The sequence below is a fragment of the Falco punctatus genome (genome assembly GCF_963210335.1).
Source record: "Falco punctatus genome assembly, chromosome: 5".
Taxonomy (NCBI): Eukaryota; Metazoa; Chordata; class Aves; order Falconiformes; family Falconidae; genus Falco; species Falco punctatus.
This window is the reverse complement of record NC_137584.1, coordinates 28,287,213-28,302,649: the sequence shown is the minus strand read 5'-3', so window position 1 is coordinate 28,302,649 and position 15,437 is coordinate 28,287,213. Positions and strand designations below refer to the sequence as shown.

The 15,437-nt window shown below is 37.5% G+C and overlaps 1 protein-coding gene across 3 annotated transcripts in view; it reads left to right on the top strand.

Annotated features, from left to right (window-relative positions):
- MBOAT2 (membrane bound glycerophospholipid O-acyltransferase 2) overlaps positions 1 to 15,437 on the top strand; it is a 184,674-nt gene that overhangs the window by 147,265 nt on the left and 21,972 nt on the right. For all 3 annotated transcript variants that reach the window (XM_080387861.1, XM_080387860.1, XM_080387862.1), the window contains 3 exons: positions 1,605 to 1,660; positions 11,519 to 11,573; positions 12,407 to 12,590. In XM_080387861.1, coding sequence (XP_080243987.1) covers positions 1,605 to 1,660; positions 11,519 to 11,573; positions 12,407 to 12,590 — 295 coding nt within the window. The remainder of the gene's footprint in view (positions 1 to 1,604; positions 1,661 to 11,518; positions 11,574 to 12,406; positions 12,591 to 15,437) is intronic.

The following is a 15,437-nucleotide window of genomic DNA, read 5'->3' as shown; positions in this document are numbered from 1 at the left end:
GCCAGTGAGCCTTCCAGCACCTCCTTTGCCTTTCTGCCAGCACCTACAAGGGATCGTTTAAAATCCTGGTTCACAGCCTCACTGTTCCAGGAAGGACTCTTCCTCTTTTAGTCTCTAGATTGTTGCTACTCAGCCAAATAGCCACTTGAGAAGGAAAGAAGTAGCAGGGTCTGCTCTGATAGTAATGACAGATGTATCTGCTAGAATAAATGTCTGACTGAGCTCCTCCTGGCCTCCGTCCTTCCGCCAGGCAGGATCCATGCTGTCACATACCCACTTACACAAGAAAAACCCATTATGATGAGAATCAGTTGGGGATTTCTGTCAGCACCAGGCAGGTCTGCAGGTCAAATGCTAGAAAGAGACAGGAGAGATTTCCCAGACTGCCTGTTCTTGTTTAGGTTTCTTCCTTGCTGACCTTTGCCTGTCACTCTAGCTTCAATATCAGGATTTTGGCACACGGCTATACAGTAGAAAAACCTTTATCCCTGGTTGCATTTTGAGGACTGGAAATACTGTGTGCTTTGAAGTAAACTTAACCTTAAAAAAAACCTAATTTGACAGACCGAGCCATTTGGCAAAATACTGGCATAGCCCTGTCAATGAAGGACTTGATGACTGTTGGGTTGTTTTTCTGTGCCAACTTAAATGTGTCATAAAAAGGCCCAGTGCAATCAAAAGACTTGAATAAAACTATGTGCCCATCCTACAGTATGATTACTTTGTTGTAGTGTTTTTGTTGGTTGGGGGGTGGGGGGGAGTTTATCTCCAGCTCAGATATTACTAGATGAATACTAGGTAAATACAATCCATGATACATTTATGAGATCTGATTTCCAAGTTAAATTTCTAAATTCTGGTAACCTATTTCATGCTCTTCTCTGTTTTCTCCTTCCCCCCAGTTAGCAGTGCTGGGATTTATGTCAGTCAAAAAACGCTTAGATGCTACAAAGATGGAATGATTTCTCGGTATAAACCTGACTTTCTTAGCAGGGGAAGATCTCTATTGGACAGTTTAGGATCTGCTCAAGTGCACAAAATTCAAAACAAACTAAACTCTGTTGGAGCCAGCATAATTACTCTGGGTTTCTCTTTTGCCAGCTATATTTACTTGAAGCAAATAATAATACTAGATGGAAAAATTAAGCATAGGACCAGGTGTTAGTCGAAACAGTGGAAGTGGTCTGCATGCATAGTACTGTTCAACTTTGGTATATTTTTTATTTTTGCTTACTGCTGCCTTAATTTACAATGCATATAATTGCTGTTACTGCCCTTTTTTTCTTCACTCTTCCCACTGTAAAAAAAAACAAACTATGTTGTAGAAAATAAATGTGAAACACTGGCCATGTTTATGGAACCTAAGGCAGCAATAAAAGGCATGGGTTCTCAAATACTGTGTCTAAGGATTAAATTCTTTTGCACTGAAAACTCTGTAATGGTTTGAGCTCCAAAAACTAATTGCTTTGTCCTTGCATTGAAAATCTTCCAGTTGCGAGTAACTAATTTGGACTATTAGTATAAACTTTGCCTGATGTTATTTACATATGAAAGAAAATCCTGAACTTTTTTCTAAATTATTCTTTCTTCCTTTTTTGTAACAGTCCAATGATGATAATTACACAGAAGATCACTAGTTTGGCATTTGAGATTCATGATGGTAAGATTTCTTTAAACTGTGTTTAATTTTCCATACAAAAGAAACTTAAGGATTAAGTTAGTCATGAGTCTATGAGTTACTTCAGTCCAGTTTGTGTTCTAGGGCAAAATGTGGTTTTGTCTCAGCTGCTTCTTTTGATCCTTACTAATGGAAGTACCAAGAAATGTTGCTCAGACACTACAAAAGCTCTGAAAATGCTCACATTGTGCAGACGATACTACTTAATAGAAGATGAATGACACTTCTGAGGCCAGTGACTAAAGACCACTGACATTTTTGGGGGGCTGGAGTATTGATCCCAAGAGTTAGCTAAATAATTTCCAAATTCAGAGATCACAGTTGCTGAAAGATTGGTAGAAAAAGTACATGTAACTTCAGTTGTTGAGCACCTCTTTTTTTAAAAAACGCTGTTAATCTCCTTCTAATTTGTGCCACATATCCTGATTTTTATAAAACCTTTGTACAGGTTTCATTTTGTTTATTGTCATAATGACATTGCTAACATACCAGTGTGAACAGGGAGATTATTTAATTATGATTCTGTCTTTTCTCTTGTCAGATTTATCCATCAGATAAGTGGGCCCTAGCTGTGACAAGAATTGATCCTAATGTTGCTTTTCATGGTTCGTGTATCTAGATTTTTAGTTACCTTTAAATGCAAAGGAGTAGGTTTGATTTTAAGATTTAAAATATCGTCCAATAAACCTAGCCAGTTAGCTTGAATCACTTGGAGCTACAGCTGTCAGTTGAAGATTTGGGAGTGTAGCCCTGGACACCTGGATAAGACACCTGTTTTTCTGAAATTTCTTTAGTAACATTATGTATGGAGTTCAATATGGTTTTGTCTCATAAGCATCTTAGCTTTACTGCTGTTGGTGTTTTGGTTTTTTGCATTCTCATGAAGTTACACTGTCTAGAGAAGCCTGTAGTCAACAACATCCATGAATACAAAGAGTCAGGAAACCACCTTTCTGTAAGAACTGTTGTGTGAATGAAAAATAATGCTGGGTGTATCTAGTCAAAGAAGTTGGTATCTAACTCCCAGAGAAAATATATTCAGAAGTATTAGTCTTGTAAGCTATTATCAATTAGAGTACGGAACACACAAGTCAGAGGAAACAGCGTGTTATAAGGAAGTAATAATTCTAGTATCAAAGATAAAAGCTTCCTCTTACTACTACTTTGCTAGGGGAAAGAGCTATTTTCTATTTGTTGACGTCATACACAAATACTGGAGCTGTGGTATGGCACAAGCATGTGATTGTTCCTGGTAATCTTGAAACAACTGTTTCATTTAGTCAGCTCTGTTCTTAACTTTCATCACAAACTGAACTAGATTTTTCTCCTACTTAAATCAATTCAGATAATTTGTATTTTCCTTATAAGCCCAGCTTATTTTGTGTCTGAATTTCTTGTAGGTATCGCTGAATTCTGAGTATCAATTCTGAAGTTTTGTTCCTTGTTGACCTCATATCAGAGATCCTCTAGAGTCTGTCAGCCTGTCGGGATTAGCTGATAATATATTGGAAAACTTTCTTTCTGGCTGCATTTGTGATTTAGCAGAGTATTTTACTTGAGTCGGATGATCATTGTTGCTGGGAGCATACTGTGAAGATGACTTTAAAAAGCTGACATGACCAATGTGAATTCGAGAGCAACTGCTAGTCTGGTGTCAGGAAATGTTAAGAAAACATGTACAGGGGAAACTGAGATTGTACTAAAGCAATTATTTTTAACCATTGACTACCTAAAAGGGATCCATCATGAGAAATTAGTGAAAACTAGCCCTCTGTCAGTGGGCTTTTTTTCACTGTACAAAGGTCCATCCTCCCCAGTGGGAGGGACAGACTGGGGAGGAGATAATATTGAAAACCATTATGCAAAGGCATTCAGAGTCTCCAGTCACATCAGCTTGGTTATGTTAAACACCAATTACTTTATCCCCCCCCCTCATATTTACCAGTACATCCAAGGAGAGGTAATGAAAATAAACAGCTGAAAGAAAGGTGTTGGTGTATTGGAAGATTGTGGTAAGCTTCAAGACTCTAGTTGTAGTTACACTGGTTTTGCAGTAAAAGCAAGTCTTCTGGACTTGATCTTTTCCTGACAGCCTGTTTGTTGTGTTTAGCTTGTTTCTGTGTTGTATTTGAAGGTCCTGGAGAGAACTGGAAGTAATCACAAAGGCTGCTCACTTGTGCTGCATATTAAAGAGTCTGTCTAGCTGAGTGGGTATGTTTGGTTCCAAGTTGAACAGTAATACGGAATACTATAAATAAATAACAACTACTTCTATAACTTACTGTGGGCTTTTTTTTTCAAGCAGGAAAATTCAATGCAAGTTGCATAGGATTAATATGATTGCGGTATAATACTGACTTTTTAGAAGGCTGCATGGATCAAAAATTTACACCTGAGTGAATTTGGAGTATGCCTTTGGTGTGCTCTGATTTACTTTTTGAACTTAAGCCCTTGATAGTTGTTGCCGCCTTACAGTTTCTTGTTATTCAGTTGAGCACTGCCAAAAATGAGTAGGCAGAATGTTAAGATTTGCTTTGTATTTGTTGTGGATTATCTTTGGCATCACACATGTATATTCTAAAGGCAGAAGTGTTTTTACATGATTTGGAGAATGCTTGTGTCTATATTAATTCTTCATGACAAGATATTTATTTATGCAATTATGCATAATATGCAAAATATGCAAAAATCAGGCTAATTACAGAGTTAAGGGAGAATATTTTTTTTTTTACTTTAGATGCTACATTCTGGAGTACCTTTTTTCCATCAACTTTAAAACTAGCGTATTTTGTAGAAGGAAGGGAGCATTGGAGTTATTCTAGAAGCAAGGAGCTTTCTACAGGTGCAGTTTAGAAGGGCTATAAAATGGAGGATTGTACTTGGACAAGAAATTTCTAGTTAGAGGGTGGCAAGTAGAGAAGCCTTTGCAATTGTAGTTAGAAGGTGCTAAAAGTTAAGCAGGGGAGAGGAAGAGAGATACTGTCACTGATTAACTCTAACTCTGTATCTCTGCAATGAGTTCATGTGGTGGTCTCCCTTTTTTGCTTATGACCCACTCAGCTGTAGAGAGCCTCACTTGTTTTCCTGCAATTCTGTAGGAGATGAGGGATCTCTACAAGAAAGACCTGTATTCAAATCTAACTTCGCTAATCTGTATGCGCTTTGGCAGTTTGTTTTTAATTATAGTACTTAATGAGTCTTAAAGAGCCTCTTCAATTGTTTATATTCATAACCCATTAAAGTTCTGGAGCTCTCAATGTATTTATTTTTAAATCTCCAAGAGATGCAGCCAGCAAAGCTAGGGAACATTAGACTTGATATTTAAAAGGAAAAAAAAAAATTTCTCACAGCTTCTTCCAATCTTATTTGTCTGCTGTGATTTAAATTAAATAATACATAAAACTTTGAAGGAAAAAAAGTCATATTCTAAATGTAACACCAATCTACCAAACATGAAATCTAATTCTTCCAAATTATTTTTGTTATATTACTATGTTGCACTTGCCCATAAAAATGTGTGAATACAGCTAAGAAACGAGAACCATAACACTCTCTTTTTGTTCTGTTAGCTAGGGGCTTATTTCACAGCCTTTCTGACTACAAAAAAATAACTCTTTGTTCCTGTGTGTACCCTTCTCCCATCCCCTATGCCTTGGGTTTTAGCTCTGTCTTGCTAATTTTTAAATGTGCTTTTCATGGAATGCTACTGGCTTCCCCACTCGCCCCCCCCCCCCCCCCCCCTTATTATTTCCTCCTGTGTGTCTTGGTACTCTCCCTTAAAAGCAATAGAGTAGACATTGATGCTGATCTGGTAAGGCACTACATTTACTGTGAGAACTCAAAGGAGGTAGAGTACAGTGAATATGGAACTTGAATGATTTGATATTTTTATTTTTGTTACCTCCACCTTTTAGTTTGAATGATATAATGGTGAAATACAGTTAAAGACTAGTCTTACATCAGTGTTTTCAGTCTCTTTTAGTTTGATCCAACAGCAGGCTATTAGGACAAGGGCTGGATTATTTTACGCTATTTTTCCTCATACTGCTGTTGTACTATTATAAAGCTGTAAGATTTCAGAATAGACTATTAGAGCCTATCTTCCTCTGCAGAAATAATGAAAGTATAGCCCCTGTCCAATATGGCACTTGAGAGGAGAGCTATTTCGATGGATAGATGAAACACATGAAAAATGGGAAGGAGATGAGGAAAAATAAGCAGAAGTGATGTTGGAGAAACTTACGTGCAAACACTGTATTAGTTGCTGTGGTCTTAATTATCTATTGCTGCTTGGCTCCTGACATTGTGGTACTATGCCATACGGTTGGGAGGTTTTTTGGACAACACTTGCTTGCCTTGTTTTTCCTTATAAAGTAAATTTCTTGTTGGTTTGGAGCTAATGAACAGTCCCATCCAAACTGTAGTACCTGCTATTATGTTAGTAGTAATGGTTTTGTTAGCTGTGCTTGAACAGTGTAATAGTATCAGAAGTACTGAATAATATTTCTTGATTTAGTTGATATAAACATTTCTTCTTCATTTTCAATTAACTATATTCTTTGCCTTTTCCTTTTCTCAAAGGAAAATAATTCCCATATTCAGCAGAAGGACACTACATCTTTCCAAAAGGCTTGCAGACAACTTCAGTGTTGGTCTGCTCTGGCTTAAAGGGTGGAAATGTGGGAGTACATTGAACTGTGCATGTATTTCTGTACAGTAGATGAGATATTTCAATTTTTTTTTAAATAGATACCTGTAAAACCAGACCAGGATTACCAGGCTGAACTGTTGATTGTCACAATGTGTCACCACGGTAAAAAGGAGCATACCGTGGTTTTGGACCATTTACTGTTGTGATTAAGTGGAGTTTTTTATTGTAGTGAGAGGCGGTCAGTAAAGAATGTTATGTTTTTGAAAATAAAGGTCTTGTAAACTATCAAAGTGCTTTTCTGACTTCAGATAGGTCTTTTATTATTGCTATCATTATGTCTTTTAAAAAGTGTATTTGGATGTTGCTGTTGTGAAAGTATAAGCAAGAAAAAACTGAACAGCTCTCGAGACAGAAATGTGTGCTTATGTATGTAGAACTAAATACTTTTAAGGATTTTTGGTAGGTTATCGTGATCCAGTTCCACTTTATAAATGCAGGTATTACAGCAAAAAATTCTAGCTGTTTAACAAAGTATGTTGTTTTCTAATTTGTCTGTTTAATTATATCAGGGAAACTGCCATGGTATGGTAGTGTGTGGGTGTGTATTTTTTTTTGGTAACTTGATGCTTTCTTCTTAAGTCTAGGAGTTTCTTTTAATGCTGTCCTTCCAATTGTCTCTCGATCTGTGTTTTTATTTATTTATGTATTTTAAAAGTGCTCCCTCTTGTGTTAGTGACCGCATGGTCGTTATTGTTTCAGTATCAGTTACAAATTCACTTTGGTTACAGTACATGTCATGAGTGTTTAAAGGGACTATGTTGTATGTCACCCCTCCTAAGTCTTCAGGTGGTGTTCTGGGCCTACGTTTGCTTTCACAACTCTCTGGATATCAAGACTTCTGATTTTTCTTGCTTGTTGTAGTTTCTTTGCGGTTTTACTCAGCTGGCCTTTGTGTCTGTTTGCTTTTGCTGCTGCCAATGTGCTAGTAACAACAAAAAACATTATTGTCTGTCGATCTTCTTCAGGTCTTAAACTATTTTAATAACAGCATGCATTTGGGCTCAGCTGGTGATCCATTTCAGAACTTGAAATTAAAATTTACTGTAATTACAACAGAGCCTGTGATATGATCTTTATGTTTAAGTATTATTAATGTAATCTTCATCTAAGCATTATTAATGAGTTACTGAGTAGCCAGATTTCATGCAAATACAAAGATGGGTATGTTCAAGCAGATTAACCGCAAAGCTAGGGTGGTGCTATGATCCAATTGTAAACATTGGATTACTGTAGTGAGAGCGTGGTAGTAGTCATAATATACTTTAATAAAGCCTATATGGCAAGGTATTTGTATGTACCTGAGGATGTTGATTTTGTTGCCATTAGGATGTGTTCTCTTGAGGAGGAATGAAAAGATGCAACTTCCTCATGATCTAGACCACGAGGGTTAAATATTTTTGCTGATGATTTACAAAGGTCTTTTACTGAGGACGGAACGTAGGAGCATTTCCTACCTCACAGATGAGAAAACTTAGTTACAGTTGCCAAGTGACCAAATGATTTCACCTCTTTAACGGAGGTTTGATAAAACCCATTTTCTCTGATCACCACTGTGTGATTTAGTAGCAACTAAAAGCTGCAGCCCTTGCAGTATTCTCCTGCTTTAGGACAGGAGAAAACAATTCTCCTAATCCCTAGAGAAAGGTTGCGAAACTTTGTGAGTTCCCTAGTGGTGGCGTGCTGTTGAAATGAGGTGTCTTCATCTCCAATGTGTAGCAGGTGTAGGGAACAGCTATGATTTATGAGGCCTCTGTTCCCATGGGCAGATACACTGTTTGGGAAATACTGAATGTATATATATTAATTCATCTCTCATATTAGATAAGCATCAATGTAAGAGCACCTTTTCCATATGTATTTTTTATGAATTTTAAAATGTTAACAGTAGTTTCCTGAAACCTTTCAGGAGTATGACAGGCAGAGATCAGTGGTTTCCTTGTTCTTTCATTCTATGCAAAGATGATAAATGGGCCTTCAAGGCACCGAGAAGACATTAAAAAAGAAAAAAACCAAACAGGGAAAGCCACTGAACTGGCCTCAGAGAAGCTGCTGGCTGGAGGGAAATCTTAGTGAGATAGGGGGATGAAAAATTATGGAGGCTTACATGTATGTGGTATTTTTGAGACGGCAAGTATACTCCTCATCAGGTTATTTAGGCCTGAAGTGACTTCTCATGTATGTATGTATGTATGCAACTTGAACTCATTTGAAATAAGTCAGTTCTTTCTTCCTTACCTGTTTTGCTGATAGACTGGATACGAAGCAAAAATGAATTCCAAATCAAATATAAGAATAAATGCCATTTATTATATTACACTATAATAAAGGAAAAAATAGCATGCAACATGATAAAAGGAAACAGTACTAGTTGTTATGCGCAATATGATAAAAGAGCAATAGGAGCGAAGCATGGAATCGTTACTGTGAAGTGTTATGGAGACTAAGAAAAGGATACATCGCCGGTTACCACATTAACATCATCCAGGCCCACGCTTCAGCTGGGAAGCCCCATTGCAGCCGGTGCCAGAAGTCTCTTGGTAACTGGGAAAATTCCTGCGCAGTGCAGTAGGTGAGGCTTCTGACCTAGTCCCGGAGTTTGCCTATCATTATACTCGGTGAAAAACAAAAATAGTTTACACATCTAGCGTATGTAAACTTTTACGTTTAGGCTAAGTGCAGGCATGCACTATCTTATGGTTCATAAGGTTCACACACACCAGGCGTGTTGGCCGGATACCTGAGTGTGGTGGAGTTACCATCATGACATAGCTGCACATAATATTTATTGTCTGGATGTTCCTGCTCATATCTTGCTTGTTTGGGGGACTCAAGACAAACACCACCTGCTCATTAAAGTTGTCCTTGAGCTCCCTGAGCTCACTTGTCTAAGTTAAACGATCCCGAATTAACGACAAAGACTTTTTCATAAGCAGTAATCAATTCAATAAATTTTCACCACACCCTTCCAAAAGTATAGGTCGTATTTCAGTGATTAGATTCTTCTATTTCAGGTTTGAGGTTTTTTCCTCCTTTTTCATATCACACAAATAATGTGAAATCTTTCATTTGACTAACTACTTGTATTTAAGTGGTTTAGTCAGGCTTTATGCAAGTTCATTTGGACACACTTGGTGACTGCTTCCTCTTTCTCACTTAAGGGCAAAATACTGATACAGAATGTAAACAGTGAAGGAGGCTCCTGTTCCAGTCAGTTTGCATTGTGTACGCTGTGAGAGACTGAAGGGTCTGTATGGGCTATTTCCCTACACTAGTCATGTTGTATGATCTGCTTCTACCTGTAGGAGTCTTTGTGTTAAACTTCTGTTTAAGTTTGTGTTAAATTCAAAGATTTATTACCTGACAACTGTAATCTTATGGCCTTAAAGGTTAAAGGACCTTTCAAAATGCTTCTCCCACATACTTTATTGTACAGTTATCAGTGTAGAAACCTTTGCTGTAGCACAAAGGAGAAGGTGTGAAAACTTAATGATGGGTAAGAGAAAGTGCCTGCGTGAAGTTAGGGGCGATGCTTTGCCCTTCTGTTTCTTGCCTTGAGTGGGTACAAAAATGGGTGACTTTCCACTGTGAAGGATCAGGACCGAGGAAGGTATTTTTTCAGGTAGTGTTGGAAGAGAGGCAATGGCAAGTTGCTAACCCCTCTGTTGAAAACTCGAAGTACAGTTTTAGAGTCGTACGTGTATAGGTCGCAGTTCCTGGAGTCACACGAAGACAACAGAGTTACCTTTTCTTTAGATAACAAGTATTTCCATAAGTCATAGAATTAAATGAAGTTTTACTTCCCCTTCCACCCCTCAATCTTTTTTGTCTTAAGCCTGACTGATTTTGATATCTAAAAAACTTGGCTCCAGTTAAATCTTTCCTTATGCTTGGATCAAATATAAGAGATCCCCCCTCTGTGGATTTACTGGCATCAAGGGGTGGGGTTGAAGGCAGCTTTGCCGTGAGTGGGGGAGGATCTTCTATAGAATCACCTATTTTCATAAAGCACATTGGGATTTCAAATCTGTATTACTGCTACTCTTCCATGATATTTGTTCATCAAACTTGGTTAGAAATTGGCTGTTGGGTTTAGGCACTCCTAGGGTGGAACATAATTGAAGTGGGATTCCATAAACTTCATAATGTTTAGGAAGCTGTGCTCATAAAAATAATTTTTTTTAGTGCTTGCAATGGCAAAGAAAACTTGCAGGGTGAGTAGCTGGGAATGGATGCATGTGCTAACGTCTGAACTAGTAGACAGGCTGCAGAAGGAGCTGAAGCAGTCATTTTGGCAAGCAGTGCTGGCTGGTATAAAGAAGGAGCTTTGCTTCTTCTGTGCCCCTGAATTAATGTATTTTATAATAATTTCAAGTGCTGAAGGTCACATTTTTTACTTTTTTTTTTTTGGTGTGGGGTTTTTTGTTGTTTTTTTGCTTGTTTTTTTTATGGGAATTCAAATTTTGAAGCCTATTTTTCAGGGGTGGGCCACCAGCATTTTGGAAAGTGAGGTGAATGGCAAGGAGGTAAATTCAGTCTTGCTGCTGAACTTAGACTTGGCCTGCCCCCTTCTGCTAGCAGGGCTTAGGGCTTCTTGTTAGTGCTCGTTAAAAAGACTTGAGCACCCTTTACTGTTGTGCCTGCTTCACTGGACCTTGTTTACAATGTTTACTTGGTGCATGAAGGTGCTCTTGAGGTCTGCCTTAAGTCTTTAATTGCTTAAATCTATCTTGGACTGTGTTTATACTGTACATCAAAAGTGCAATGGCGAGTGTAATGACCCTGGTTACTGCAATGTCAAAAGGGGCTTGTCCAGTTTCCAGGACTGGGAATAAAGGGTTTTAAAACCTGCAGACTTTGAAATCTTATTGTTCTTGAAATCCATGTGATCTCAGGTTTAGGCACTGTTGGATATAACTGAGAATATGAGAGTTTGTAATTTTGTCAACAGTAGGAACTGTTTGTTCTAACTCCAGCAAAACTTTGTGTGACATAATACCTCTGGAATTACTTGAGGGCTTAAGAAGTTACGTTGCAGCATAAGGCTTGCTCTACTGAGTAAAGAAACTGCTGAATAATGTATATGGGTTTTGCTTTTCTTTATTTTTCTTTTTTCCTGCCCTCTTCCCTAGGAATGTTTCGGAAAAATGAAGATTTGACTCCGTCACAGAGGTGCTTGGCTGTAAGGTAGGCTTTCAGATATCTCTGAGTCTAGTTTTGGGAGTGGGGTTCAGAAGCTGATGGGTTGTGTGATTTGTTAATGCTCTGTGGAATTGCTACAGGTCACATTCAAGATGGAGAGTTTACAAACTCATGTAAAACAGATCCATACTTTTTGTATTTGTAGCTTGCTTAATACATCTATTCTCCTGGAAAATATCACTAGAAGTAGATTATATACTTATTTAAGAAAAAAATTCTTAATTCTGTGCAGTCTGTGCAAATTCTATGCCATATCAGATAGGAGACTAGTTAATGTCAAGTACACATATAAAGGAGCTGGTGAAGGAACACTTTTTGTTACTTCTGTTTTTCAGTATTTAACTTACCCTTTCTTTATTCAAGAGACTTGAAAACAGTATGTTGTCCTGGGCAAAACAGTCTTGACTTGAGGCATTTTCCTTAACTGAAATTATCGCCAGTTAACACAAACTTCTGTTCACTGATTCAGTTATTGAGGGGAGGGAAAAAGAAAATGCAATCAGTTGAACAAATGCTTAGGGAAACACCCTTCCTTCTCCTTCCCCAAGCTCATTCTCAAGTCAAGACACCTCTACTGGGCAAGGAGAGAGTCACCAGAGTTAGAGAGATCTGTCTGAAAATGCTCATTATGAACTGGAAAGAAATTCTATGTGTAGAATGTTTCAAACAGGTTACTGAAGACACACAAACTGCATTTCTACATGTGGGTTTTTACTGTGGCTAGAGTAAGCAATAACATGGAGTATGACTTTTCCTGTTGTGGAACTTCTGTAGAACTACACATTCCATCTCACAAGTTGCTTGTCTTTGAATTACAGACGCATGCCAAGTCTACTGGAGTATTTAAGTTACAACTGTAATTTCATGGGTATCCTGGCAGGCCCGTTATGCTCTTACAAAGACTATATTACTTTCATTGAAGGCAGATCATACCAACTGCAACAGTCTGAAGCAAATGGGAAGGAAGACACAAAATATGAACAAACGGATCCTTCTCCAAATGTAAGATGTATGACTCTTGCAGTGCTGATGCTTACGTATCATTGCATGAAAAGCTTGGTTTGCACTGTTCATTTACAGGCATAACTTCTGAGCTGTATCTGGAGTTCATTCATCAACAGTATAGTTCCCTGTTCAAAAAGATAAATGCTTATTTTTTTTAAGGCAGGTTTTCTCCATGGTTTCCAGTCTGGATCTTGTGGATAAAAGCAGATTAAATTGGAGCTTCCTACCAAGCTTATGTGGTAAAAAGCCATCTTTAAATTAAAACAGTTCATGCATGTTTCCTTCGAAGCAACTACTATGCTTAAACACATCCTGATAAGGACAAAGTATGTGCTTTGTTGTTAAAAGACTGATGAGACTTAAAAGTTCCAGCAAGGTTTCATGAACATTCTCAAATTCTTCTGTTGTTTTTGTATGTTTTCTTGCAGCAAGTAGAAAACATTCATGTGTAACAAGTTGAAAAACACTTATCAAGTAGTTTCATTTTTCTTGCTTTCATTCATGTAGAGAGGTATTAAAGATGGATTTCGATCTGAAGGTGTAGTAAAAGGTGTACTAGCTGTAACGCTATGGCTTGTAACCCATAAAACATTTTTTTTCTTTTATTGGAAGAGACCAAATACATACAGAAGAAAATCCAGTTGATCATACCTTAACAAGAGAGATTGCTTGGCCTGAACTAAAATCAAAAGTTCCCAAAGCTTGTTACTTTTAAAATTTAATCCAATTATTTTAATGGTCAGGGTACTGAATATTATATTTTCACCCTTTTCATATCCTTTTAAATAGGAGTATATCAGACTTACAAAATTGTGTGTGTCTAATGTAATTATTACCACACATAAAAAGCGGAGTTGCCATGGAGTTGGTTGGAACGCTTCAGACAGATGGCTTTCACTAATTCCAGTGCCCATTACCTGTTCTCTGCTTATCCTGCGGACCACCAACTGTTGCTGGAGCAGTTGAAAGCATTCTCGCATGTAGATGCTTGTCTCCTCCTACCATCTAGACGTTACCATCCCCACCCGTGGACTAACAGGGAGCACTTCCCAACTGGTGGTGTCATCTGCAACCACTTCATCTGCAACCTTCGAATGGGATTGAGGACTCATTGCACATTCCATTCTACCTGTCTTGTGTGGTTGTAGTAACTTGTACCACAGGAATGTAAACTAGTGGCTAGAGGGTAACACTTTAAACTGCTCCACATGTTGACAGAGCACCTAAGCTCATAGAAGTGTGCTGTGGAGCAGGTCACTAGGAAGTGCAGAAGACACAGGAGAACTCCTTGCATAGGTTGGTGCCTCATAGTCTGTAGTTTGCATTGATGTGTTGTATTGGCAAACTTGCAGACACTTCTGTCTTTGTTTTGGCTCAGTAAAGGCATCACATCCTATGTACCAAAATCCTGTTTCTGTAGAAAAACATGTAGTAAAATTATTGCAAATAAATGGAACTAACCAAATCTGTTAGTACCAGGACTTCTGGACATGCATCTATTGATTGCCTGGTAGGACTTCCTAGCTTTTTACCACATAACCTTGCTAGTAATCTGAACAAAGTCAGTAGAAATAAATGTAAACCTATGATGGATTCTTCTTTCAGGTAAGCAGTTTTCCTTAAAATTAATTGCTCTTAAGATGCTTGAAACTTTTTGCAATTTTTGCTGCATTAGCTTTTGACGTAAAAATAAAGAGAAGCTGTCTATGCTGTTGATACTTCATTTCCCAGCTGGTGTTAGAGAAATCTGGCTGCATTTTGTAACACCAGCGAGTATTGTGTGCTTTTGGAGAAATATGGATGATATAATTTTACTGCATTTGCTGCATCAATTAAAATAGTCATTGTCTTGTTCTAAAAGTATTCTTAAATACCATTAACTTCATATTAATACTTTAAATTTGTTCCTTGATTCTCATGTTATTATTTCAAGAAGAACAAATTGTTAGGTAACTTAAAAAAACATGTAATGGGGATCAGCAAATGTTAATGTAGTAAATGAAAAAAAAAATCTTTCAGCTGAGTTACAGCAAGTTTCATTTCTTGTTAAATATAATTACATAACCGAAGTAGTTCACGCCAGCCTCCTCCTCTATACTGCGTGTTGACTGCATGATGTTAACATGGTTTAGTATTTTTGCTGTGTTCATTGCATGTTAAGTGAATCAAGTCAACATATTAAAACTTACTTCTTATATCCTTCCTATTGTGCCTTTTTGCAAGCTATCAATTGTTGGTGCTCAAAGTGGTGTCAACTCTCAGAAATTAATATCTGTCTTTGTAAGTTTCTTTTTATTATGGCTACCCTTAAAATAAAAGATTCCTGTCAGCAGATAATCTGCTTTCTTGCTTAGTATGCAGACTCTTCCTACAGGTTATAAAGTTCTTGCTTCATTACCTACAATTTTTACTTGAGGTGCTAACCTCCCCCGAATAATATGCTTTAATATAGTTCAATATTGTATTGAGCTCCTTATTGATCCTTTATCAACCAAGAACAAGTTCATTCAAATAAGTTTTAAAAATACTTTTCTACTTTTTTTATATGTTTTTGTATTATACATGTTTATATACTAATACATTTGTAAAATTCCTGAGCTCGGTGAGTGTTTTACCTTTGTTGCTTCAATTAGAAAGCTGCTCCTGAACTCCTTTCTCTAATTAGGTATCTAGCTTTCAACCTAATTATATTCCCATGTAATTTATGCATGTTTGGTTTTGTCCTGGTGCTATCTTTTAGCTTAAGTACGCTTTCACTTCCCAGAGTTGACCGTATTTGATATTTTTATACAGGTATGCCCAGTTTTTGTTTATCAAAAATGAGCCAGGCCTTTCTACCTTTTT